Raw genomic sequence first — 15610 nt, 5'->3', positions numbered from 1 at the left:
TACAAAAGCGAGTTTTATAATTCAGTTTTTACATTTTATAAAATTAAAATTTTAAATATTTTTTATGAATTTTTTTCTATTTTAGGTTTTCAAAATTTATTTTTTTCAAAAAAAAGATATGTTATGCTTTCTAAAAATTATCTTTATTTATAATTTTATTAAGATATAAATTAAATAGGTATTTCACTATAGTTAATTAGGAGGAAAAAATTTAGAAAAAATAAGAAATTATAAGATTAATTAATAATTAATAAAATTAACAAAGAATGAAAAAATAAGAAATCATAATATAAAGAAAAAGGAAAAGAAATCAAATAAAATAAAAAGAACCATAAAATTTTAAATTAACTTTTATAATTAAAAATACTACAATGTAAAACGAATAAATAGCTTTTATTAAGTGTAAGTTTTAATAGCAAAAAATGAAGAATATATATCAAATAAAAAATGAATAACTAAATAATTAATTAAAAATTGAAACGAAAATTAAGTTAAAATATAAAAAATTTTAGTTTTAATAAAAATCAATAAATAATGATAAAAATTTCTAAAATAAAAATTATTTATTTAAATATATAAAAAATATTCATAATAATAAAAATAAAATTAATTAATAAAATATACTAGAGATCAATATGCAGAGCTTAATGAGATAAAAGTGAAGAGCTTTTAAACTTTTTTTATTAATAAATATTAATTTAAAGGATATTAATAAAATAATTAATAATTACTTCTTCTAAATTATTATATTTTTTAATCTATTATTTCATTTATTTATTTTTTTCAAAAATATTGAATAGCAATTTATGAAATTTAATTAATTAATTAATAATAAATGATTAAAAAGAACAAATAAAAATAATAATTAATTAATTATCAAATATTAATTTATATATTTGGTTTTATGAAGAGATTTCACAGTAAATTAATTTAATATTCACTATTCAAACTTAATATTTGTATTTTAAAATTATAAAAATATTACAATTATTGTCTTTTAAAAACTTAAAAATAAAATAATTAAAAATAATATTAATATATGATAGATTTCACAATCTATTAATATATAAATTAATTAATTAATATTTAATTAAATAAAATAAGAAAAAGAAAAACAACATAAAATTAATTAACAATAAATTTATATTTTATTTATATTTATAAAATAAATTCAAAATTTAAATATTTATTTTAAATCTAAAGTAAACAAATAAATATATAATTACATAAAATTAAAAAATTAATTAATTAATTTATTTTTTTATTTATTTTAACATGTAGCTTCTCAGCTACAGAAAAAATTTGCTGCAAATAGCAATAATACCACATTAATTTTAAAAAGGTGATATTTGTTTTTTAAGCGAAAGACAAAAATTTAAAAACATAAATTTGGTTCAAACATCTATATTAATTATTGTTTATTTTAAATCTAATAAAGCATACAATTTACTGAAAATATTTTCGGATTCATTGTTTTTTATGTATTTTTGAATCAACTAGATCATACAAAATACCTTTATTAGCTCTAAGAAAACCATCTCTATTAGAAAAGATACTATAAATAGGATTATAAATTAATTCGACTCACTTGGTGTTTTACCGCTAGATACTGCTAAAACAAGATAGAAATAAACTAAGCTTATTCCTATTTGCAAAATTAGAGATATTACTTTACCTATTGAACCCTTCTTGAATGCATATATAATTCCAAAAAAGGCGGTCTTCATTATTGAGCTGTTAATTATGGATATTACTATCTGCTAATCTAGCATATTATAACCTTAGAATAATATTGAAATAACTAAAGTGTGTAATACTTTTAAGTAAAGCAAAGTGAATCTTAATGGTCGTTAAAGGATATTATCATAAATACAAAAAATACTAAAGAATTAATGAAAGATGGCTATCTTTTTCACTTTAGAAAGTTACAAATAAGCATTGATTTTTTAGATTTCTTCTTCATCTTAAACCTCTTTTATTTAAGCTTGTGAGTTTGTTTGAGTTTTCATTTTTTCAATACTTCTAGTACTTGATTATGATTTAATTATTTATAATTAATTAGATTCAGCAGGCATCTCTTCATTCTTTTCAATAATTTATTCTTAACATTGCTTTAAAGTTCTTTAGGTTTGTAATATTTATGAGTTGTAGAATTTTTATCTTTTTCTTCTTCCATTATTATAAGTACGTATATTTTCATCAAAAGGTGATGAAATCTATTGATTTTACTAAATTTCTGGTTAGATTTTATTGTTGCTTTAAAGCTAATTATTAAAAGGAGGTTCCTGGAACACACCATTATTTATTATTTAAGAATTTTCACAAATGTCTTACTCTTAAATTTCATTTTACTATTAATTATTAAGTTCTTGATTATGAACTTTTGAGTATCGTCTTTTTACTGAGTATTTGTCTAAGTATTTTCCAATGATAAATAAAATAATTTGAATCAAAGTGAAACTCGTCAATAGCCAAAATACTACATACTTATAAAAGTTTTTAAAGTTTGCTATATTTAATAACCCTTATTCTCCAAATGCTGTCTATAGATTTTTATTTTTTAAGAGCATGTCATCAATATCTTCAATGATAGTTGTTGGTTTTTAAGATTCACATAAGCACATGTAACTATTTTAACTATTCTTACTGATCCCACAATTTTTTTTGCTCCATTAAAGATCATTTTATTAAAGACATGTCATATTATATAACTTACTAGAATTTGCATCATTAAACTAATAAACTATATTAGACTGATTAAAAGTTTATTAAGAAGATAAATTATAAATCTAGGGTGATATTACTTCATTCTTAGAGTAAGCGAAGTTTTAAATAATATTTTTGAATTGCTATGTGTATGACTAAAAATCTGAAGTATTTTAATAAATATTTTGCTTATAATTGTTTCTTGTGATGCTAAATATGCTAGTTTAATTTACTGAATTGTTTTCATCTGCAGTATTAATATATTTGAATAGATTCTTGTATTTTACTATATCTGATAAAAGTGTGGACAAGCTGCCATTTAGAATAATTTGCCCTTAGTTTGGTAAACTAATATTATTAAGCAGATTTCCTATCTAATTTGATATTTTATCGTAGGATTAATAATCTTCCTATGAGTTATTACTCCACAAACTAACACTTGAGTTTAGAATTTTAAAAGAGTCTACCATATTTTAAATTGGATTATCATTATTTTGTTGCAAATGGCTAAGATTACTACTTTATATACTTGAATTAGTATTTTGAAGTATTTTTTACAGTTAATCAAATATTTTATTTTTTTATGATGTAATATCGCTTTAGAATGATGAATTAAATATTAGTTATGATAACTAAGCAGTTACTTTGTTCGCAAATGTAGATAAAAGTGAGAATTTAGGTATTTAGAAAGACAATTACTATATATTTTAAGTCAGTAGACTAACTAAAACACTCAATTATTATGTATGTTAATTGCTTTTACTAATATCTTCTGCTATGATGCTTAAAGTCACTAGTTAGCTAGTGACTTAAATATTTGAGCTCTTTAAAGTTTATGAAGTGAGTTAATTGACCAGTTTATAATATTCGTCAGCTGATTTATTCTAAGCTTGAACCTATATTATAGAAGAGGTATTATAAACTCCTAGGTAAGAATCCATAACTTATGCCATAACAATTAGATTCCCATTAGGTAGTACTGTTTATATCGAGTTGTTTAAAGTCTAATCTTATATTTATCTTCTCAATATGTTCAAAGGAGTAACCAATTCTTGCTGGGAATCATCTACACTATTGTAATAGAAGAACTAGTAAGTTAGAGGAAGATCTTCATCTGTACAATTCAAAAACTAAATTTAAAAGATGGTCTCAAGCGCTATGCCCTACAAAGGATTAATATTTAAAATGCAATTCTAAGGAGGAATATTTATTTAAATGGTAATTATAGATGAGCTCGGCATAAAAAATAAAGGATTATAAACTGAAAATCTTATTTAAAGTGTTGGCTTTAAGGGATTTATTTTTTAAAAATAGTTCCAAATTCTGAATCTAATTTGGAAATAATCGAATTTGAGGGCTGAAACTGCATTACCATCATATATTATAGCTCCTGCATAAGAGAAGTAATCTTAAGCAATATTCTCACCATAAATTATTTAAAAATTAAGGTCATCATTCAAATTAATTTTTCTGTTTCTGCTTATTGCTGTTAATATAATTTTTAATGGAGGAATATCTAATTCTGTGAATATGCAAGTAGTGGTGTAACTTGTTTGCCTAGAATCTTTTTATCCAGATACTATACTTAAATTCAACTCTTTTTTTACAAGCCCAGCCATTTAATAATTTAATTATTATAAATGAAAAAATAAAAGTATTTAACTAATTAAAAAATATTCTGGAATTGTTCTATTTATCAAAAAGAAAAAAAAGGGAGCTACGCTTTTTTTTTTTTGATAGATAAAAAATAAAAATTAAGAGGTTAATTTGAAAAGGGAGGTTTCCCTTTCAAATTTTGTAAAAAATTAATTCTTTGATTTTACATTAATTTAAAAAAATAATTTATATAAGTAACCAAGGATAGATAGCCTTCCAATATTTTTATCAATCAATAGATGGATTCTGAAAAATTATATAAATACTTTTAGAACAACTTTGATTACTTTGGCCAATAAGAAAATTAAAAATATTTGTAAAGGAGAATATATACTTTGCATTCAAGTAAAAAAATTGACTGATTGGATGAAATTTTTGATGATTGAAAATGTAAAAGAATAAAAGAATAGCAAATAACAGAAAACATTTAAAGATATTAATTAATACTTTATTATTTAGATCATAATATAGCGTATTTTAGTTGATGATTCATTTTGATTATCATTTAGATAATAATATAGTGTATTCTATTTGTTCATTAATCTTGATTATTATTTTCATTATCTGCAGGGCAAACTTCGGGTAAATCAGAAAAGAAAGCATCCAAATCATCTCTGAGTATTTGAAGGTATTATTAAGAGTTGTCTCTGATTTCTTTGATTGAAGAGTGTTCAATTGAATCATTTAAAAGCAAGTAAATTTAGCTGGGCTCAACATCAGTCTCCATTAAGACGTAGAACCAATCCATAGCTACACCTATGTAATCATAGAGACCTGGATCATCAGGGGAAATCGCCATATGCAAGCCATTTCTTAAGAGATTTAAGAATGGGTTTGTGTAGACTTCGTTGAAGTTCAATACTTAATTGGAAATAGGGCAAGATTCGAATGAATATTCTTTATATTGATGATACTCAAAAGCAAATTATTCTTGTAGGCTTCTAAATCATGACCTATATTCTTAACTCCAGGAAGAAGAGCTGCATTAATAAGGCTATCATTAATATAGTTTTTGTTAGTGTAATGATTATCTATGCCACATTAAGGGAAGAATTGAGTTTCTCCTACATGTAAATAAATATTACCATTCTAGTTATTCAAGTAGTTAAAAATCAAATTAAAGTAAGATTAGGTTTCTCCTTTAATAGCATAAATGAATGCCCCAGGGAAGAAGTTTTTAGCACCATTGTATGGATCGTCTTTAAAAGCATAGAAATCAATACTAACGAAGCGAGGATCAGTAAATTTAGGAGCAGCTTAAACAATAGCGCCACCTTTGCTACCTTTACCTGTAATTTTTCTACAAGGAGTGATAAAAATGTAAGGAACTTCAAATTATTCAGAGCTTTCTTAGAAGGTAATAATTTAGAACTTACCATTTTGTTTATAAATTACACACCATAAGTATTTTGGTCCTTGAATTACATTAACATGTTCACAAGTAAATTGTTGAAAATGTTTTATTTGTCTTATTATTCATCAAAACTCTAGAAGATCTATTCGAAGAAGAACCAGACACCAAGAATTTCTTTTGTTTCTTTAGTCTCAAAAGCATTATCTTTTGAGTATGACTTAGGAAGTCTCTTAATGGCTTATTCATCTAATTAGAAGCAGGCAATACTTTCTTTGAGCATATATGAGAGGTCTCCCAATGATTTCGCTTGTCCTTCTTAGCTCATGCCATCATCATAAGTAGAACCATTGCAGCTCTTCCAATAGACGAAACCTCTGATATAGGGATCAAGAATACCAGGATTGAAACCTTTGTGGTCATTAATGTAATTTAAGCGCTTCTTGTTTTCTTTAACATTCTAAGCAAAATTATTTAAAACATCTTAATTTGAATCGATTGGTGATTGAAGATTGTTGGGGTCAACATACTTTTACTTAGTCAAGAAATACTTGTAGAAATATTTCTCAGTAGTAACCTTACCAACAGAAGCATCTTCGAGATAAATCTAAACAGAAACAATTAAAATTTTTCGCTGTCATAAGGTTAGCTGCTGATAGCAGCTCTGATGCTAGTGATAAATCCTTATATTTTTTTAGCCTTTTCTAAAATGTCTTAATTAATCAGTTTAAAAAGTCAATCAATTTAAGCAGCTTAGAAAAATCTTAGTGGTTGATTAATTAAAAACGTATATTTGGATAGATAGCAATTCCATAACTTTATTATATGTTTCTATGAATATTATAAACTATTAAATAAAGGGTATTTGGAATGCGAACCCAGTAGAATATAATCCTATTTTATCAAATTTACATGTATTTATACCCAACTTCATTGTTTTGAAAATAAATGGTGGGGGACATGTATTTTGAATCCCATAATATATTTAGTAGAAATTTAAATATTTTAAAGTATGTACAATAATAAATTTTCTTATTAAATTTAAATATATAACAAAAATGAATTAAATTACATAAGCACTTCCAAGATTTTTATTCTTGCGGTAGATCTACCACAAGAATTTTAATCCTAGAAGTGATTTTAATCTTAGAAGTGATATAATCAAAATCTATTTTCAATATGTTAGAAAAAATTACTAAAAATTAAGACCTTCCTAAAAAATAGTGACTTCACTAGATTTTAGAAAGGCATTTACCAATACCTAAAAAATTAGTATGAAAGCCTCAATTTTCATCAATGAAAAAGATGGTAATGAATCAAGTTGATGAAATTCAAAATTTAACAGTAATTATTTTAAATTAGATATATTATAAAAATAATAATAGATTAAATTTTAAATGGCAATTATAATTTAAAACTAGTAAATTTAAAAAGGTGAGCAAACAAAAAATATAAAAATATAAATTTGGTTCAAACATCTATTAATTTTTGTTTATTTTAAATCAAAAAATCATACAATTTACCTAAAATATTTTTGGATTAATTGTTTTTTATGTATATTTGAATCAACTAGATCATAAAAAATGACTTTGTTAGCTCTAAGAATACCATTTCCATTAGAAAAGATACTATAAATAGGATTATAAATTAATCCTACTCACTTGGAGTTTTACCGCTAGATACTGCTAAAACAAGATAGAAATAAACTTAGCTTTTTCCTATTTGCAAAATTAGAGATATTACTTTACCTATCGAACCCTTTTTGAATGCATATATAATTCAAAAAAGGCGATCTTCATTAATGAGCTGTTAATTATGGCTATTACTACCTGCTAAATGAGCATATTATAACTTTAGATTAAAATTGAAATAACTAATGTGTGTATTACTTTTAAGTAAAGCAGAGTGAATCTTAATGTTCGTTAAAGGATATTATCATAAATGCAAAAAATACTAAAAAATTAATGAAAGATAGCTATCTTTTTCACTTTAGAAAGTTAAAAATAAACATTTATTTATTATATTTCATCATTATCTTAAACCTCTTTTATTTATGCTTGTGAGTTTGTTTGAGTTTTAATTATCTAAATACTTCTAGTATTAGATTATGATTTAATTATTTGTAATTAATTAGATTCAACAGGCATCTCTTCATCCTTTTCAATATTTCGTTCTTAAAATTATGTAGAATTTTTATCTTTTTCTTCTTCCATTAATATAACCACGCATATTTAAATCAAAAGGTGATGAAATCTATTGATTTTACTAAATTTCTGGTTTGATTTTATTATTGCTTTAAAGCTAATGATTAATAGGAGATTGCTGGAACACACTATTGTTTATCATTTAAGAATTTTCACAAATACCCTACTCTAAAATTTCATTTTACTATTTGTTAATAAGTTCTTGATAATTAACTTTTCAGTATCATTTTTTTATTAAGTATTTGTCTAAGAATTTTCCAATTATAAGTAAAATAATTTGAATTGAAGTGAAACTCATCAATAGCCAAAATACTACATACATATAAAATATTTTAAAGCTTGCTAAATTTAATAGCCTTTATTTTCCAAATGCTGTTTACAGAATTTTATTTTTTCAAAAATGTCTTCAATATCTTCAATGATCGTTATTGGCTTTTAGGATCTACATGCAATGTTATATAATTCATAAGGGGAATTATAACTCAACCCAACTTTTTTATACTCACAATAACCGGTTTTTATGGTTCTACTTTCATAAAAATATTTAGTAAAAATCATTAAAATTTTTTTAAAACATGTACAAAAGTAAATTTATATATTTAATTTAAATATTCATATTACAAAAAGTAATTAAAATTATATAAGCGCTTCCAAGATTACTTTTCTTGCGGTTCCACTACCACAAGAATTTTAATCTGGAGTTGCAATAAATCAATATCTATTATTAATATTTTCGTGTTAAAAAATTATTCTAAATTAAAGGCCTTTCTAAAGAATAATGAGTCACTTCACTAAATTTTAGAAAGGCATTTAGCAATACCTAAAAAATTAGCATGAAAACCTAAATAGATTATAAAAATAATAATAGATTAAATTCTAAAAGATAAATATAATTTAAACAAGTAATTTTAAAAAGGTGATATTTGTTTTTTAAGCGAAAGACAAGAATATAAAAACATAAATTTGGTTCAAACATCTATATTAATTATTGTTTATTTTAAATCTAATAAAGCATACAATTTACTGAAAATATTTTCGGATTCATTGTTTTTTATGTATTTTTGAATCAACTAGATCATACAAAATACCTTTATTAGCTCTAAGAAAACCATCTCTATTAGAAAAGATACTATAAATAGGATTATAAATTAATTCGACTCACTTGGTGTTTTACCGCTAGATACTGCTAAAACAAGATAGAAATAAACTAAGCTTATTCCTATTTGCAAAATTAGAGATATTACTTTACCTATTGAACCCTTCTTGAATGCATATATAATTCCAAAAAAGGCGGTCTTCATTATTGAGCTGTTAATTATGGATATTACTATCTGCTAATCTAGCATATTATAACCTTAGAATAATATTGAAATAACTAAAGTGTGTAATACTTTTAAGTAAAGCAAAGTGAATCTTAATGGTCGTTAAAGGATATTATCATAAATACAAAAAATACTAAAGAATTAATGAAAGATGGCTATCTTTTTCACTTTAGAAAGTTACAAATAAGCATTGATTTTTTAGATTTCTTCTTCATCTTAAACCTCTTTTATTTAAGCTTGTGAGTTTGTTTGAGTTTTCATTTTTTCAATACTTCTAGTACTTGATTATGATTTAATTATTTATAATTAATTAGATTCAGCAGGCATCTCTTCATTCTTTTCAATAATTTATTCTTAACATTGCTTTAAAGTTCTTTAGGTTTGTAATATTTATGAGTTGTAGAATTTTTATCTTTTTCTTCTTCCATTATTATAAGTACGTATATTTTCATCAAAAGGTGATGAAATCTATTGATTTTACTAAATTTCTGGTTAGATTTTATTGTTGCTTTAAAGCTAATTATTAAAAGGAGGTTCCTGGAACACACCATTATTTATTATTTAAGAATTTTCACAAATGTCTTACTCTTAAATTTCATTTTACTATTAATTATTAAGTTCTTGATTATGAACTTTTGAGTATCGTCTTTTTACTGAGTATTTGTCTAAGTATTTTCCAATGATAAATAAAATAATTTGAATCAAAGTGAAACTCGTCAATAGCCAAAATACTACATACTTATAAAAGTTTTTAAAGTTTGCTATATTTAATAACCCTTATTCTCCAAATGCTGTCTATAGATTTTTATTTTTTAAGAGCATGTCATCAATATCTTCAATGATAGTTGTTGGTTTTTAAGATTCACATAAGCACATGTAACTATTTTAACTATTCTTACTGATCCCACAATTTTTTTTGCTCCATTAAAGATCATTTTATTAAAGACATGTCATATTATATAACTTACTAGAATTTGCATCATTAAACTAATAAACTATATTAGACTGATTAAAAGTTTATTAAGAAGATAAATTATAAATCTAGGGTGATATTACTTCATTCTTAGAGTAAGTGAAGTTTTAAATAATATTTTTGAATTGCTGTGTGTATGACTAAAAATATGAAGTATTTTCATAAATATTTTGCTTATAATTATTTCTTGTTATGCTAAATATGCTAGTTTAATTTACTGAATTGCTTTCATCTACAGTTATAATATATTTGAATAGATTCTTTTATGTTACTACATCTGATAAAAGTGTGGACAAGCTGCCATTTAGAATAATTTGTCCTTAGTTTGGTATACTAATATTATTAAGCAGATTTCCTATCTAATTTGATATTTTATCGTAGGATTAATAATCTTCCTATGAGTTATTACTCCACAAACTAACACTTGAGTTTAGAATTTTAAAAGAATCTACCATATTTTAAATTTGAATATCATTATTTTGTTGCAAATGGCTAAGATTACTACTTTATATACTTGAATTAGTATTTTGAAGTATTTTTTACAGTTAATCAAATATTTTATTTTTTTATGTGGTAATATCGCTTTAGGAAGATGAGTTAAATATTAGTTATGATAACTAAGCAGTTACTTTGTTCGCAAACGTTGATAAAAGTGAGAATTTAGGTATTTAGAAAGACAATTACTATATATTTTAAGTTAGTAGACTAACTAAATCACTCAATTATTATGTATGTTAATTGCTTTTACTAATATCTTCTGCTATGATGCTTAAAGTCACTAGTTACTTAGTGATTTCTTAATTTGGGCTCTAAAAAGTTTATGAAGTGAGTTAATTGACCAGTTTATAATATTCGTCAGCTGATTTATTCTAAGCTTGAACCTATATTACAGAAGAGGTATTATAAACTCCTAGGTAAGAATCCATAACTTATGCCATAACAATTAGATTCCCATTAGGTAGTACTGTTTATATCGAGTTGTTTAAAGTCTAGTCTTATATTTATCTTCTCAATATGTTCCAAGGAGTAACCAATTCTTGCTGGGCATCATCTATACTATTATAATAGAAGAACTAGTAAGTTAGAGGAAGATCTTCATCTGTACAATTCAAAAACTAAATTTAAAAGATGGTCTCAAGCGCTATGCCCTACAAAGGATTAATATTTAAAATGCAATTCTAAGGAGGAATATTTATTTAAATGGTAATTATAGACGAGCTCGGCATAACAAATAAAGGATTATACACTGAAAATCTTATTTAAAGTGTTGGCTTTAAGGGACTTATTTTTTAAAAATAGTTCCAAATTCTGAATCTAATTTGGAAATAATCGAATTTGAGGGCTGCAACTGCATTACCATCATATATTATAGCTCCAGCATAAGACAAGTAATCTGAAGCAATATTCTCACCATAAATTATTTAAAAATTAAGGTCATCATTCAAATTAATTTTTCTGTTTCTGCTTGTTGCTGCTAATACAATTTTTAATGGAGGAATATCTAATTCTGTGAATATGCAAGTAGTGGTGTAACTTGTTTGCCTAGAATCTTTTTATCCAGATACTATAAATTAAACTGCAGTGTATGGCTAAAACGTTTTAGCAGGAAATGAAATACTGCTGGCTCCTTATTGAAATTAAATTTAGTTATTCTATTAATCATAGCAGATATGATCAGCAGAAGATAGACTTGAGCACTTCCAACTTATGTTGATATTTGAAAGGGAATTCTAATCTTAAATCTCATAATCTCTCGATTCTGTATCTAAGACCATTTTATTTTGATAGCCCTAAACAAAGCTTGGGCCTCCGATAATTTGCAAATACAAATCTGTAATTTATACACTAGCTGATATATTTTAGATTGCAGCAATCCTATTATCCGAACTCAAATTCAAAATCAGCTATTATTTAAATTTAATAATTAATAAATAAATAAAAGTATTTTGAATAAATCAATTTTAAATTCAAAAATTAAAATCTAGAATCTTTTTATATAATATGGGAGTGTTATTAAATATATAGTAGGTATTTCTCAAAATTATGTTTTATTTTAACTAATTACATTTATACTCTTGTTTGATTAATTAAAAATTTATAGTATTTTATTTATCTTTATACCCACATTTGATAAATTAGCTTATAAGTTTGGATGGTATTTCTTTTAGATGTTTTTAAAATATTTACGCTCATATTAAAGAATTAGTTAGATGCTAAGGAATAAGGGAGAATATCATATTGAAAGCTTGATTAATTATATTGACTTAGGCTTTGCTTTTAAAGCTGGTTAGAAACTAGTTATAAGTCAACAGGTTCATTAAAATAAGTTATTTGGCCTAACTCACACGACTCAATGTAAAACTAAAAGTAGAAACTCAAGCTCATAAATCTATTAATTATTTTAAGAATAAAAAATATTTATAAAAATAATACATTATTAAGAATAATTAACCTATAAATTGGTGGATATAGAGATTACTAATGGTTGATTCTTATCAATTTTTATTTTTGATAAATAATTGTGAAAGTTTAAGTACCAGTTTAGTTAACCTTAAGGAAGTAGCTAAATGATATAGTAATATTAATATTTGGAGGTATGAATTTAGAATCTATAATTAAACTAGTTGTTTTGTTTGAGCTAGCTTTTAGTAATATCTCCTTAATAATGTCTTGCTGCTCATTGCTTATGGATCCTACAATTTGATTTAAGGTCCAATTTAGACTCATAAATTTTCTTCCTGCATCATTTTATAGATTATAAAGAGTTATATTTATAGGGTTGCAGCTATTTTCTATGTGGTTATAGCTAAATTAAAGTTAAGGAATTCCAGGAGGATCTTAGAATGTAATATTTCTATAAAAGACATTAATGAACTAGTCACTATAATCTACAAACTGTAACTTATTTTGCAAGAAAACAATTGAGTTATTTTCCATCATTGTTGATGAGTCAGCTATTTTTCAAACAAAATAAAATATTTTAATAAATTAATATTTTGTTATTCATAATTAAGCGAAATAATTTTTTAATTAAAAGAGTTGAATTGAATATTTAAGAAAATTAATTTACTTAAATTAACCTTAATTTTATTTCCACTGATTTCGCATTAAGAATCTTACCCAATCATGTCTAAAGTTGCTTTGTCAAATATCTATGAGCACAGAGACTAAGGTGTGTCTGATAATATATTCATCAATGGAGATCCAAAATCAATTGAAAGATATGGCGAAGTAGCACTTAATTTTGCATCAACTACAGCAATATTTTAATAGCTGCATTAATAAAGTATATTTCTTGAATCATTTTTGTTTCTGCAAACACACAACTTACTCGAAACATCGAATTATCTTGTTTCATCATAACAAGTCTGACATTTTCCATTTTAAATATATGGTTAATCACATAGTTTGCAACTGGGATCGCAGGGATTGCATTATAGGCTCCAATAGTTTTAGCATGAATCACATGTGAGAGTAATGATATTACTTTTAAACCCATTTGGACAATTGCTAACACAAGTTTTGTTGTAGAGAAAGGTGTTAGGTTAGCAACTTAAACAATTATTTGGGTCCTTTCCATCACAACTTGCACAAGTAATATCACACAATTAGCATTATTGTAATAATAAATTCGGAAACTAGTTTTTATTACAAGATTTTACACACTCCTTTGTTGTTTACTAATAATAAAGTCCAGAGCTACAAGATAAGCAGTTATTTGTATTTGGGCCATCACATGTTTTACATGTTGAATCACAGATAATACATTCTTTTGAGGATTAATTATAGTAATATATAGGGTCGCAAGATAAGCAGCTATGAGAATTTGGACCATCACAAGTTTTACAGGTTGAATCACAAATACATTATTTAGTGGATTAATTGTAGTATATGCCGGTTTAGCAAGATAAGCAATTGCTTGATTGTGGGCCATCACAAGTTTTACATGTTGAATCACAAATAATACACTATTTTGTGGATTAATTATAGTAATATATAGGGTTACAAGATAAGCAGCTATGAGAATTTGGACCATCACAAGTTTTACAGGTTAAATCACAAATACATTATTTAGTGGATTAATTGTAGTATATGCCGGTTTAGCAAGATAAGCAATTGCTTGATTGTGGGCCATCACAAGTTTTACATGTTGAATCACAAATAATACACTATTTTGTGGATTAATTATAGTAATATATAGGGTCGCAAGACAAACAGTTGTTTGAGTTTGGGCCATCACAAGTTTTACAGGTTGGATCACATTTACATTCTTAGGTTAGTTAATTGTAGTATAATCCGGTATTGCAAGATAAGCAGTTATTAGAATTTGGGCCATTGCAAGTTTTGCATGTTGAATCACAAAGACACTATTTAGTAGATGAATTATAGTATATTCCTGTATTACAAGATAAGCAGTTATTAGAATTTGGGCCATTACAAGTTTTGCATGTTGAATCACAAAGACACTATTTAGTAGAAAAATTATAGTATAATCCTGTTTGACAAGATTAACAATTATTAAAGTTAGGACCATCACAAGTTTAACAGGTTGAATCACAAATCATACATTTTTTTGTTTAATCTAAGTATAACCCTGGATTGCACGATAAGCAATTATTTTAGCTAGGACCATTACAACTTGCACATGAACTATTACATTATAAGCATTCATTTGTAGATTGTTAATAATAATACCCTAGATAACATTATAAGCATACTTAATTTACATCACATTAGTCACAATTTATTTTACACTTTTTTTTAATATTAAGTAAATATTTTTAAGTGAGAATTCATTTTTTAAAAATTTAAAGAAAAGTTGTTTGAATTATAAAATTTGGATCTTATAATTTTAATTAAAGCTGGATTGAATAAAAATATTTGCTGAATTTATAAGGTAAAAGCCGAATATTTATAAATCCTGCTTGCTTGGTTATAATTTTAAAAATTCAAATTCTGTTTTCTTTAAAAATAAAATTTTGTATTTTGCCGAAATTTTATCAGAGTTTACAATCATATAATTTTTTTGGCAAGGGTGTCCAAAATTTTTTTTTCTATTATCAATCGATAGAAAATAATTTTTGAAAATTGTAATTAAATAAGAATATATTATTCATCTCCCTATTGACTAATTTAATAATTAAATTTACCAATTGTAAAGCCAGAATCATTTATACTAAATAAACTTGATATTTTTACCCTTAATACATAGTTAATAACTATATTTTAATTGTTAAACTTTCTGCATTTAACTAATAATTCCTAATCGTTTAAACACCTTCATAAGTGACTTATTACTTTTAACCATTTATATAAAGTTCTACATTTATGCTTTGAATATAAGCGTCTGAATAAAATGCTTAAATTTAATATTAAAAAAAAAACCCAAATATCTTTG

At 24.4% G+C, this 15610-nt stretch overlaps 4 protein-coding genes across 4 annotated transcripts; 1 reads left to right on the top strand and 3 right to left on the bottom strand. All coding sequences in view use genetic code 6, as the record gives it.

Annotated features, from left to right (window-relative positions):
* Positions 1 to 1670: 1670 nt before the first annotated feature.
* On the bottom strand, positions 1671 to 4325 carry TTHERM_01321640 (REJ domain protein; the record flags this gene model as incomplete). The annotated part of the gene is made up of 1 exon (XM_001011796.2): positions 1671 to 4325. A coding segment is annotated over one exon (2655 nt), but the record flags the coding sequence as incomplete, so codon positions are not given.
* A 572-nt stretch (positions 4326 to 4897) lies between these two features.
* On the bottom strand, positions 4898 to 5161 carry TTHERM_01321630 (adenosine/AMP deaminase family protein; the record flags this gene model as incomplete). The annotated part of the gene is made up of 1 exon (XM_001011795.2): positions 4898 to 5161. The coding sequence occupies one exon, from the start codon at positions 5159 to 5161 to the stop codon at positions 4898 to 4900; it is 264 nt and encodes an 87-aa protein (XP_001011795.2).
* A 354-nt stretch (positions 5162 to 5515) lies between these two features.
* TTHERM_001321602 (hypothetical protein) lies at positions 5516 to 6222 on the top strand (the record flags this gene model as incomplete). Its single annotated transcript, XM_012796483.1, has 2 exons — positions 5516 to 5719; positions 5854 to 6222. The coding sequence occupies 2 exons, from the start codon at positions 5516 to 5518 to the stop codon at positions 6220 to 6222; spliced, it is 573 nt and encodes a 190-aa protein (XP_012651937.1).
* Positions 6223 to 8885: 2663 nt separating this feature from the next.
* On the bottom strand, positions 8886 to 14777 carry TTHERM_01321600 (REJ domain protein; the record flags this gene model as incomplete). The annotated part of the gene is made up of 4 exons (XM_001011792.2): positions 8886 to 12116; positions 12400 to 12601; positions 12665 to 13166; positions 13283 to 14777. 4 exons carry the CDS (start codon positions 14775 to 14777, stop codon positions 8886 to 8888), a joined length of 5430 nt encoding a protein of 1809 aa, XP_001011792.2.
* Positions 14778 to 15610: the final 833 nt, after the last annotated feature.

This window comes from Tetrahymena thermophila (genome assembly GCF_000189635.1).
Source record: "Tetrahymena thermophila SB210 genomic scaffold scf_8254720, whole genome shotgun sequence".
Classification (NCBI taxonomy): domain Eukaryota; phylum Ciliophora; class Oligohymenophorea; order Hymenostomatida; family Tetrahymenidae; genus Tetrahymena; species Tetrahymena thermophila.
Note: the sequence above shows the minus strand (reverse complement) of the source record. Positions and strands in the feature narration are given on the sequence as shown.